Source organism: Equus caballus, chromosome 10, assembly GCF_041296265.1.
Source record: "Equus caballus isolate H_3958 breed thoroughbred chromosome 10, TB-T2T, whole genome shotgun sequence".
NCBI lineage: Eukaryota > Metazoa > Chordata > Mammalia > Perissodactyla > Equidae > Equus > Equus caballus.
Genome location: NC_091693.1, coordinates 70,353,653 through 70,366,715, shown reverse-complemented (window position 1 = coordinate 70,366,715; position 13,063 = coordinate 70,353,653). Strand labels below are relative to the sequence as shown.

The 13,063-nt window shown below is 35.9% G+C and overlaps 1 protein-coding gene across 1 annotated transcript in view; it reads left to right on the top strand.

The window, feature by feature from the left end:
• Positions 1–9,204, top strand: part of HDAC2 (histone deacetylase 2) — a 36,972-nt gene extending 27,768 nt beyond the window's left edge. Inside the window, exons 9-14 of the mRNA XM_023650960.2 lie at positions 3,055–3,195; positions 3,428–3,536; positions 4,191–4,321; positions 5,176–5,331; positions 8,062–8,119; positions 8,829–9,204. Of these exons, the coding sequence (XP_023506728.1) occupies positions 3,055–3,195; positions 3,428–3,536; positions 4,191–4,321; positions 5,176–5,331; positions 8,062–8,119; positions 8,829–8,859 (626 nt within the window). The 3' untranslated portion in view covers positions 8,860–9,204. The remainder of the gene's footprint in view (positions 1–3,054; positions 3,196–3,427; positions 3,537–4,190; positions 4,322–5,175; positions 5,332–8,061; positions 8,120–8,828) is intronic.
• Positions 9,205–13,063: the final 3,859 nt, after the last annotated feature.

Below are 13,063 nucleotides of genomic sequence, written 5' to 3'. Positions count from 1 at the left end.
AGCCTCATGTGTTCAGACGCATCGTGTCCTCCCAGTTTCAGCTTCTCGAGGAACAGCCCTCTGCCCTGCGCCTGTTCGCATGGGTATCCTCTGTAGACCTGGGAGAACAGGAAGCTGTTCTTTGCTTCTCTGTTGCATTGCCTCCCTCTGGTTGCTTTTTCCTCTGTCTTCCTCTTCATTTTGTCTCTCACTTTGGTGGAGCACATTCTAAAGTAGCTTTCGGAGAAAAGGTGCGTGGGAGATTAGGAGTGCTGCACTGTGCTCTTACATCGGATCAGGTGTTGAAATCAACACGTGATAGAGGTCCAGACCAAGTAAAAGATCACCATTATGGAATGAGCTTCTAGGGTATAAGCATAAGCCTGAAATTTTATTTAATAAGTCCTTAAAATTTGTAATATGTGAATCCGTAGTGATTTATCATGGATATTTTGATTTTGGAGTTTTCTTTGTGAACTTTTAGGTTATGAGTTGATGTTCTGCCTTGAGTACTCTTATAAGATGTGAAAATTCTCAAATAGAGCTTTTTCTGGAATAACTGTTGGCCTAAATGGAATTAAAAAACTAAATACAGATATTAATGTCTATTTTATTCAGTTTTTTAAATTGTTTTTTTGTGTGTGTGAGGAATATTAGCCCTGAGCTAACGGGTGTGCCAGTCTTCCTCTATTTTGCGTGTGGGGTGCCTCCACAGCATGGCTGGTGAGTGGAGTAGGTCTGTGCCCTGGATCCAAACCTATGAAGCTGAGCCACCAAAGCAGAGCACGTGGAACCTTACACTTGGCTATGAGACCAGCCCCAAAGTGTATTTTATTTAATGTTATGATTGCTAATATACCACGCAGCATTAGAATTATATATCTATTTATAATTATAAATTATAATTATATATTTATAATTATAAATTATCTAATTATTCTACTTTTTATTGGGTTGAACCATGTGAAATTAATTGCCCCTTTTCTTGGTGGGGTCAGTAATAACCAAATAGCAGCAGTGTCATATTGTTGAACTTAACATGTTGATAACCATCTATTGCCTCAAAATGGATGTGATCTGCCTACTGTATTCTTAAAATGTGTGGTAACTGTCAGTTTTCCTGTCTTAACCTTTTGAAAGTTCTTAATGTTTTGTACTTAAAAGTAATAGCTTTCATAATCATAAACTGCAACATTTTACTTTTACAATAATAAATCTACCTTGTATTTCAACCGACTGATAGAATTTCATTTGTATAAAGTATATAAGGATATTTGCAATGCCTGATCTTAAACTTAATGCTAAACTTTCTCCACTGCCAGCTTCAATTCAGATTTCTCAGGTCTGCTGAAGTCCATTACTTCTGGCCCATCTCCTTTCTACCTTCATTTGCATTGTTACTGTTGTGTTCCCTTCCATTCTTCATTGTTATAGATTTTAACCTTTAAAAAACTCTCTTTGTAGGGACCAGCCTGGTGGTGCAGCGGTTAAGTTCACACCTTCCACTTTGGCACCCTGGGGTTCACCGGTTCGTATCCCGGGTGCAGACCTATGCACCGCTTGTCAAGCCATGCTGTAGCAGGTGTCCCATATATAAAGTAGAGGAAGATGGGCTTGGATGTTAGCTCAGGGCCATTCTTCCTCAAAAAAGAAAAAAACATCCCTTTATAGTCATTTGTAGCAGGTTTTGAGATAAGGGAAAAGTAAATGTTTTTCTTTAGCCAGCTATCTTTACTTGGAAGTCTAAGTTAATTTTTTATTTTGTCTTTAAAAAGACCCATATGGTTATTTATTATTATAAGAAGCCCATGTTTTTCTAGTAGCAGTAATAAAAATTGGGTTGTGAATCATTTAATCCAACTATTGAAATCTCATGAAAATGCTAACAGTATACAATTACATGAAGAAACCAGATCATTAAACTTTAAAAAATTAACTCAGAAGGAATCAGAACGGAATATTAAAAAAAAAACTGTCTTTGAGTGATAGAGTTTTAAGCATTTTTTCTTTTTACTACTTTGAATTTTCCAAATATTCTTCAACAAGTATGCATTTCTTCTATAATTGAAGGATTTTTTTTCTTCCTATAAAGATTGACTCATGCACCTGAATGATAATATTCCAGGAAATTGCTAGTAACTTGTAATCGATTATCGAGCAATGGCTTTTACGAAAGGAAATGCTTTGGGTTTTTTGTTTGTTTGCAGAGGAAGATTTGCCCTTCACTAACGTCTGTTGCCAATCTTCCTCCTTTGGTTTTTTTCTCCCCGTCAAAGCCCCAGTACACAGTTGTGTATAGTTGTAAGTTCTTCTAGTTCTTCTGTGTGAGCTGCCCCCACAGCATGGCTACTGACAGACGAGTGATGTTGTTCCTCACCTGGGAACCAAACCTGGGCTGCTGAAGCGGAGTGCACCACACTTTGACCGCTAGGCCATCGGGGCTGGCTTGGAAATATTTTGTTTTTATGTTAGGTTTATTTTATATTCAAAGGTCTACAAATTTGTTGAAGTTGTTTTTAATAGTGATATTAATTTTATAATCTTAAGAATATTATCCGTAATACTACTACCTGGAGATAATTTACAGTTAAGCTTTGTTGTGTAGCCTTCTGTAATTTTTCTGCACTTGTCTATAGGAAAAAGTGATAATAAAAAATCCATTGAGATTGTACATAATATCTCATTGTAACCTGACCTTTTTTCCTCACATGTAACTTCATAGGAACATAACTTCTTCACATTGTATAACATCTTCCTGTGTTAATAAGACTGTGTGTAATGCTCATATTTTAATTCTAGTATAGTTGTGTATTGGACTTTTCTATCAGGGACAGTTGCTAAAATAGCTAGTTATGTCTTAACTGTGTTTTGTATATCATTGTATGAAAGGTGTCTGATAAAAGGTTTCTAGTCTAGAAATTTCTTGAAATTTTTACATATTGTTTGTTTTTAAATATTTAGAAAAGCCATTTTGGTTGAGTGAAATTTTGCTTGCATTCATTATCTTCTTAAAATTTATTTTTCAAGCTGTCAGGATATGCAGATTGATTGTTACCTGAATCTTGTTTGTCTTAGGTCATGCTAAATGTGTAGAAGTTGTAAAAACTTTCAATTTACCGTTGCTGATGCTTGGGGGAGGCGGATACACAATCCGTAATGTTGCTCGATGTTGGACATATGAGACTGCAGTTGCCCTTGATTGTGAGATTCCCAATGGTAAGTGTTCTTACTGTGATACGTTTGTTGGATGGACTGTCAGTATATGTAGAAATAGATGGGTGATTAGAGTAGGTTACAACCATGTAAATAGAGAGCAGTCGCTTAATGAATTCACATTGTGTTCACTTTGAAACATTTTCTTTGGATATATTTCATAGCTTGAATTTGGATTTTGTGCATGAATTTGTGTGAAAACTGAGTTTTTAATATGTAACTTTGTCTTTAATAGAATTGCCATATAATGATTACTTTGAGTATTTTGGACCGGACTTCAAACTGCATATTAGTCCTTCAAACATGACAAACCAGAACACTCCAGAATATATGGAAAAGATAAAGTAAGACATCATTGTTGATTTGATGAGCATTGCATTAAATTAAAGTAAGACATCATTAAATTGATTTGCTGAGCCTTTAGAAGGCCAAGTGCAGTAGGTCATTTTAGCTTTATACATATTTCCTTTGTCTTTTTCAAAAGCATTTGAAACCTTAGGATTTTTTTATTTCTTTAATTTTTTAAGATAATGGAAAATGTATGGGCTTTGTAGCTAAAAAATATTTTCATTTTCTGTTAGTTAAAATGGACTTTTAAATTGCAAGGGGCACTATGAATTTTTCGCTTTCTTGCTTTTCATGAAAGTGAAAGTGGAATTTATTTTCCAAGAACAAAGTATTTAGAGAGACATTGTAGTACACAGGCCTAGGTTTGTGTCCTCTTAACGCACACCAGCTCTGATATTTGGCAGGTTAATTTGTCATTGTACTTGTTTTTCCTCATCATTGAAATGGGAGATAAAATATTATCCGCCTTGTGAATTTTGAGGATTAAATGGGTTGATGATATGTGAAGTATCAGTGCTCAGTGAATAGTATTTTTTTTAGTTCATAGGTTAAGCTCGATAAAAGATGAAATTGTTAACGTTTCCTCTTACATGTAAGAGGAACTTGAAAGGAAATGAATTTTGTCTAATCACTTGGCGTGTATAATTCAGACAGCGTTTATTTGAAAATTTACGCATGTTACCACATGCACCTGGTGTCCAAATGCAAGCTATTCCAGAAGATGCTGTTCATGAAGACAGTGGAGATGAAGACGGAGAAGATCCAGACAAGAGAATTTCTAGTAAGATAATGCCTTGATGTGTGTTCTGTTACGTTTTTCTAGTAAGATAATGCCTTGATGTGTGTTCTGTTACATTTTTCTAGTAAGATAATGCCTTGATGTGTGTTCTGTTGCATTTTTCTGGTTTTATAAAACAACACTGCAATTTGAAGGTTTTAGCGGCTCAAGAACTTAACTATGAGTCATGTTTCATGAGTGCACTATTCTTACCCTTTTTCCCCATTTTTAATCTTGCATAGATTTAATTTCCTTATATCTCAACTGAATTGAAGTGTAAGCGATTACAGTTCATATGACTACATATATCATCAAAGTTTCCACAAATTAACCACCTATGTATATTTGAGAATAAATTGGGAAATAACCCATTTGTCCAAAGCAGAGTGAGTTGAATAATATTAAGTACCTTCTATTTGGTTCTACAGCCTCTCATTCCACTTAATATGATTGGTAGGTGTATATTGTCATGGTATAGACATTCTAACATACTTGGTATTAATGGTATGTTTTAATTTTGTCTACTACTACTCTCGGCTCTAAAGTAAAAGGTTACTTTTTTGGTGAAGACATCCCTATCTCCTATTAGAAAAACACAGTTTTCCCCCCAAAGTTTTTTTTAGTGAGATCTCCAAATATTTTTTGTATTATCTTTGAGTTATTTCTTCCTAGATCAAAGCTGAATTTTCAGTATTTAGCAAACGATGCATTCACTTCTAGTCTTAAAATCATTAAGCATTTCTTATACTGTTCTTTTAAATGTGACTGGTTAGTGCATTTGTACACGAGTGCACTGTAACAATTGTAAAACCTGTGACTGCTTTGTCACAACTTTTATTAACATCTTTACATGTCAGTTCGGGCATCAGACAAGCGGATAGCTTGTGATGAAGAATTCTCAGATTCTGAGGACGAAGGAGAAGGAGGTCGTAGAAATGTGGCTGATCATAAGAAAGGAGCAAAGAAAGCTAGAATTGAGGAAGACAAGAAAGACACAGAGGACAAAAAAACAGGTCAGATTTATTTTTTGGTAAATGTTTTAACTAAGTTTTTGAAAGTGAGCTGCACTGCAATTTTTATGAGATCCTCCAGTCTGTTATGGAAGTATTGGAGGGGTGGGTGTGCTAGGTAGATGACTTTTTTTCATATAAGTGGCGCTTAGCTCTTAAATGTCTTTTATTCAGAGCTTTCTAAATATTATTAGTCACATTTGCTTTTATAATATAGGAGACCTTATTAAACCTTCTCTTGGCTATATAGACTTAAAATAGTGAACATTGCACTATGATATAGTTTAGGTCAGAGAAGACAAAGTGGGTTATAGGTCCATTTGTAGTGTGAGCCGAGCTGAAATTCTAAGATAATGTTTAACTAGCTAAAGTTTATTTGATGGGAATAAAACACAGCAGAAGAGTTACATTATCCCTAGACAAGTTTGAAAATGCTTGGAGAACAGCCTTTGTTGAGAAATTATTTGAAGAAAACATACTCTGAGGAAAGATAGGGATTTGGGAGCTGGTTTGGGAGGAGGGAATACTTTCTGATGTATTAACTTAAAAAAGGCTGTTGGCTTGGCTGTTTAGAAAATAGATGCTCTAGGGCATTGCATTTGTTGCCAGAATCTTTCTTTTATCTTAATTCCCAGAGCATGTTCATATACCTCCGTCGTTTTATTTAGCACATCATATTATAGCATCTCATTGTAGGATTTATAAATCTCTCCACTAGATAGAGTTGCTAGTGCCTGGGGAATCCAGTATCTTAAATATCTGTGTTCTCAGCACTTCGTGCATTTTCTGGTGGGTACCTGATTCCTGTACACAAGTAACGGTGATGAGCACAAGTTTTAGTTGATGTGTTAATTTTGACCGTGTATAGTATGTGGAACACTCAGAGATACTGATCCAGCATCCTTTTGCTGTGTTTGTCACATTGAAGTTATCTAAGTTGGCTCTCACGTTCTTTCCTTTACACTAGAGTTAGGAATCCATAGCATATCTGACACATCTAGTTCTGTTCTTTTACTCCTGGATTCACTCTTCTATAGGCTACTGTTCTCTCTCCACCATTTTGTAATTTTAACTTCCCAGTGCTATTACAATGATGGCTCCAGTCTGCCCTTGTATACTCATTGACATCCAAAAATTCCAGCTATGATTGCAATAAGGAGGACTCAGCTTTAGCTGTAGGATTTTTCTAGTATTTTTCTTTCTCTCACTGTCAGTATATGTTGTTGTTGGTCTTTTTTTTTTTTTTGGTGTTTCTTCTCATTTTAAAATCTTTATCTTTTCTGTGCATTTTCTTCCAGTCAGGAAAGTGGGTGCACTAGGGTGCTTGTCTTTTACTGTTTTTTTTTTTTTTTTTTTTAGCTAAAAATGAGAGTACCTTTTGATCTGGCTTAATGGCCTGGGAGTGGATTAATCTCAGTATTTATCCCCTCAATACTTGTATTGCTGCTATCAGTTGATACTTTTTAAAGATTTTTTAAATTTAATGATGAGATTCTTATAGAGCCTTGCTATTGTTAAAATCCATCAAAAATAAAATGTTACCATCATAGAAAACTTTTTTTTTTTTAAGATTTTATTTTTCCTTTTTCTCCCCAAAGCCCCCGGTACATAGTTGTATATTCTTCGTTGTGGGTCCTTCTGGTTGTGGCATGTGGGACGCTGCCTCAGCGTGGTTTGATGAGCAGTGCCATGTCCGCGCCCAGGACTTGAACCAATGAAACAACAGGCCGCCTGCAGCGGAGCGCACGAATTTAACCACTCGGCCACGGGACCAGCCCCACCGTTATAGAAAACTTTTTTAAAGCTGTAGTTCAAAACTTAAGGTTAGGGCCATTCTTTTTCTCTTCCTTCTCCTCCAATCCCATTTTGGCTCTTTGAGTTACTAAGTTTACATATCCACACTTAAGCCGGAAGTCAAAACAAATGTCATAATATCCATATTGCCAAGGGTTTGTATTGTAAGTCAGACCATCCCCTAAAATGTCTATGTAGACTAATTAAAAATGGTATCTGTAGTTCACTGTATCGTTATTAGTAGGTCATTGCCTCTCCACTTTGGTTTATTTGCTTATTTGAAGAAAAATACAGCACGTTAGGGCTAATTTGTTTTAGCAATCTTGAGCTTACAGTTTTATTAATTTTTACTCAACTGGGAAAGCTTCAGTACTTATATAGTGAGGGTTAAAAACTAATGGTATAAGCAGTAGGCTTATACCATGTCTCTGGGCTCATCTTAATCTACTTCTCCCCTCTTCTCACAGTACTCCAGCCTCATTGGTCTTCAGTTCTTCCTTCCAACCTGCTAATTCCTTCTCGCCTCAAAGTCCTTTTACGTTTTCCTTCTGTTCAAGATACTTCTCCCCTTTTCCCACCCAAAAGCTCTTCATTCTTCAGGACGCCTCTCCAATGTCACTTCTTCCTGGTGCCCTTGCCCAACCTACCGCAGTTCTGTGCTCAGTTCTGTAGGCTGACCTGCGGAAGCACGTGTCCCAGCTGTAATACTGTCATCCCACAGAGGCAAAACTTCCAGAAGGGCGGCGACTGCTGTTACAGTGACGCCTTGAACCGCTATCATTTAGCACAGCACATAACACAAGCTTGTTTTAGTTATTGAATTCATAAATAGTAAGATTGTGTATGGCAGCTTTTATATCTTAGGTATGTTTTTAAATAAAATGTATACATTTTATATTTCAAAACGGGTTTTAATCTCTTCTTAATTTTTGTTTTTAGATGTTAAGGAAGAAGATAAATCCAAGGACAATAGTGGTGAAAAAACAGATACCAAAGGGTACATTTTATACCTTATATAGTAATTTTTATATACTATAAAAATAGTAAACACAGGTACTTGGGGAGGGTGGTATGTATTTTGAGAAGTACTGGACTGACCTGAGGACATCAGTAAGTGGTATGAGATGCTCTGAGTTTTAGTCTGTATTGGTGCATAAGACAACACATGCCGTCTTAACCATCAATTTGTATGTCATCTGCTTGACTGCTCATCTGTCAGTTATGTAGCTTGCCCCCAAAAAATTATGAAGACTGGTAATAATCAGTATTGTAACTGAATGTAAATCAGTTTGTATTTTTGTAAACAATTTATCTGAGACTTTCTTTTTGCTGTTAACTTTTATATAAGCACTCATCTTTCATGTTGCTCTTATTTCTGTATACGTGATTTTTTTAGCGTTATGAGATGGGTAAATTTAAGAAACACTGGGCTAGCATAACAATTTGGAAAAAGATAATTGAGATTTTTATTGTCAGAAAGCATGTAAATACTTGGCCACGCATGTTTTTGTCCTAACCTTTATAGGATAACTTGGAATAGATTATGAAGCCACTGGAAAGATTAAGGCAGTAGTACTCCAAAAACACCACGGCAGCAGCAGCCTGTGTGTTTCTGGGCATGAGCCTGCAGGACTTGATCGATAGGTCAGTGCATTTAAACTGAGATTGAGCCATTTTTAATGTTTCGTATTAACCTGTTTTCACAGAGCCAAATCAGAACAGCTCAGCAACCCTTGAATTTGAGAGTCTCACCAATTTCAGAAACCATAACAAAGTGAGAAAATATTGGGAAGAAAAATGTTTTCTTTTTGAAGACTTCCGGCTTCATTTTATACTACTTTGGCATGGACTGTATTTATTTTCAAAATGGCTTTTTTTGTTTTTGTTTTTCTTGGCAAGTTTTATTGTGAGTTTTCTAATTATGAAGCAAAATTTCTTTTCTCCACCATGCTTTATGTGATAGTATTTAAAATTGATGTGAGTTATTATGTCAAAAAACTGATCTATTAAAGAAGTAATTGGCCTTTCTGAGCTGATTTTTCCATCTTTTGTAATTATCTTTATTAAAAAATTGTACTTGGATTGTCTTCTGTCTGTTTATTAAAACATAAAATCTTTTTTCAGAGGCTAATGATTAATGACATGACCATTTCTGTAGAATTAGAATATTCTAGAGATAAAAGATTCCAATTACAACTTTAAAGATGTCCATTTACTGTTTCTTCAGGAAAGAGTATCTACAGTAATAATTATTTCTTAATGCAATAGGAGTTTTACATCTTGTCCTCTATAGGTTAGCCAGTCAATATCGGTGAAAATTGACACATCTCATTATAATAACTTATCTCTAAAATTAATAACAAAAGCTATGCAGTTGAGATACAGGAATTATCTTTGAGCTAAACCAAAGATTCCCAAAAATTGAAAATGGAAATTCTGAATTGAAAGATGAAGTCCATAATCAGAGAAGGAAACTGTAGCTTCCATACTGAGCCCTATGTGACTCTTTTTTGCCAGCCCCCACTATGTACCAAGTAGACAAAGAATTGTATGGTTGTATTTGACCAGAACTTTCCTGTATTTATATTAAGTTTGTCTAAAATAAAACCTGCTATTTAGACAATACCTGGTTCTTCTACTGCATTTACATGGCATCCAGGTTTCCAAATTGAGGAAGTAAACAAAGTAGTAGTTTATAATTCAATTTATTGAGTGCCCACCCATTTTAAGGCTTTGGGTGGGTATGCATGGTAGAAGATGCCTGCTCCCGCAGCTGACATCCTGATGGTAGAGAGCAGACAAATGGGGTAATTTCTACTACTAAGGTGTGCAAAGGAGAAAAAACATTCTAGGGACTTGCCAAAATCAATGAAATCTTTTTGCCAGGCCCAAAACTGATGCTTGTGAGATAAAAATTATAGAATGCTAGAAGGCAGATCAGTCAAATATGTTTCTCTGTAAGCCCCTATGTTCAGAAATACTTCAGACATGGACAAAAGCACCTGCACCTTTGTAATGAACAGGATTCACCCACCTGGATTTAACAGATGCTTTGCTTTTGCCATATTTGCTTTGAGTATTTTTTTTCTTTATGCAGAAGTTCTCTTTGTGCATTTTGTTGTTGAATTACTCTCCCACTCTTCAGAAGCAACCACTATTCTGAAGTTTGTGCATATCTTATCCATGTTTTTTTTACGCTCTCACTGCATATCTGTCAACATACAAACCTTTCTGACATTAGAAATTATGGAACTCATTCATTAGGGGAATAGTGAAATGTATTTAGTGTTTATGAAACACGTAAGTGGTATCTCATACAGACGCTTCTGTAGCTTGCTTTTTTACAGTTTATATTGTGATCTGCTGTGAAACAAGTAGAATTCACTTTGTGTTACAATGTTCCATTGTAAGGACATACCAAAATTCCATTTCAGTACTGTAGTGAACCTCTCGGCACGTTTAGGTTTTGTTTCCTTATTTCCAAATAGAGGCATTTACATAAAACTAAAACCTCAAGAGAATTATGTGGAAAAGAAAGATTCAGCCAGATGACTTGGTATAACATTAATACACAGAAATCAGCAACTGTTAATGTATCTAAACAACAACCAGATGTGTTAAAAGAACAGGCCCCGTTTAGAATAGCAATAACAAAATTCTAGAAGTAAAAGTAAAGAAGCTATGGTTCTGGTGTATAATGAGAAAGATAATGTAACACAGGATGTCAACATAGATACCTTAATACATTTGGAAATTAATATTGGATAAAAATGATGTTTCAAATTGGTGAAAGAAGAGAGGTTATTCCATAAATAGTATTGGGATAATGAGTAGCCAAATGGAATAAAAAGTTATGCTTTCAACCAGAAGAATCAGATTAATCAGAAGAGGAAAATGAAACTCTTAAGTACTAGAAACTATCAGAGACTTTTAAGATAGTAATTGGAGTAAAGAGGCCTGTCTAAGTATGATGCCAAACCTAAACTTTGAAAGAATTGATATGTTTGACCAAAAAAAGAAATTCTGGGGCCAGCCCCATGGCCTAGTGTTTAAATTCAGCACACACTGCTTTGGTGGCCTGGGTTCAGTTCCCAGGTGTGGACCTACACCACTTGTTGGCAGCCATGCTGTGGTGGTGACCCACTTATAAAATGGAGGACGATTGGCACAGATGTTAACTCAGGGAGAATCTTCCTCAGCAAAAGAGGAATTCTGTAGGCTAACAAAAAATGTAAGTTGAGAAATATGACAAATGGTGGGGGGAACGTGTGGAATTGCAACTTGTCATAGTTCGAAAGGCTAGTATCAAAAGTCAAGATTTTTTTTAAAAAAGACCTGAAGGATGGGAACAGTTAACTTGGACAGAAATACAAATGGTTCTTAAATGTGAAAATATCAACTTTAGGAAATGCAAATTAAAAGCCATGAAGATAGTTTTTAATTTTTTAGCCTATCCTGTTATAAATTTAAGAAACAACTGTTGGCAAGAGTTTTAGGAAATTGTCACATTGTGTTGTAAATCATGACCTTGAGTTTAATTTGACATCCTGTATAAAAATTACAAATACTCTGATTCAGAATTCCATTTTGGACAGTTTAACAACTTAATGTGCAAAGTGACATTTGGAAATCTTTATGCAACGTTGTTTAAAATAAAAGATTCAAACCTACGACCTAAATGTTCAATAGAAGACAGGTTGAATGATACTTAGGAAAGACTACTATACAGCAGTAACAAGTATGAGAACTACATACCGTATATAGAAAGATCTTCAAGGTATGTCATTAAGTGAAAAAAGGAAGAAGGGACACATGGCGTACTACCTTTTGTGTAAAAAGAAAAAAAAATACAAAATTACCAGATCGTGAAACTGGTAGCATTGGAGCATTGGCTGCTTTCATGGGGATTTGAATGCTAGACCATGTGAATATTACACAAAAATTTTAATAAAAAGTGCAAATGGAAGGCTGACCTGGTGGCACAGTGATTATGTTCGCACGCTCTGCTTTGGCAGCCCAGAGTCTGTGGGTTCAGATCCTGGGCCCGGACCTACACACCACCTGTCAAGCCATGCTGTACCGGCGTCCTACGTATAAAATGTTAGTTCAGGGCCAATCTCCCTCACACAGACACACACACACACACACACACACACACACGCACTGCAAATGTAATTTCTGGTCAAAGGGTTAGAAATTTTACACAACCTTACAGCTTCCTTTTTCTTTGTCTCAGATTATCTCTTGAGATGACAAAGATTCATGCAGTTTGGTGTTGCTGGGACAACAGTGACTATCTCAGTCTGATTTCTTCCCAGGAGAAGGAAGACTTGCCATATGGCTAAAAGCCCCAACACTAGAGATAAGGTTATACGTCATCTGGAAGAACCATGTGCTCCTGATTGGGGTGAAGTTGCTATCAACCATCACTATCATTTCCTTTTTTTTTATAACCACACTTTAGAAAAGCTCAACTCAGAAAAAAAAAAGTGCTTTAATTAATTTAGTGAGGGCATTGCTGATTGTCCTTAATTTTTCTCATTTTCTTGTGGCATGGGTAAACGCTTCTTCCGAGTCAGCATTGGTACTAAAAGGTAGCTGCGTAATAACTAATCTCTGCCCTCCTACCGAAGCTGCTATCATTCTGTCAATAGGAGATGCTTTGACTTTCTTACGTTGAAGTAATTTACCTGCCCCTTCTGGTTTCTGCGGCTTCAGTAGAAACGCTGCCGAAGCTTCTCGGATACCTGAGATTCATAACAGTTCTCATTTACGTTGTGATGTAAACGACATGGATTTTCAAGGTTTTACATGAAAACTTGGATTCGTAAGCTATCAGAAATAGTAAGTTTCAGTAGCTTAAGATCCCTTCTTCACCATAATCGTGTGGAAGTGACTAACTTCTCTGTGCCTCAGTTGCTTCTTAATTTAAAATGAGGAA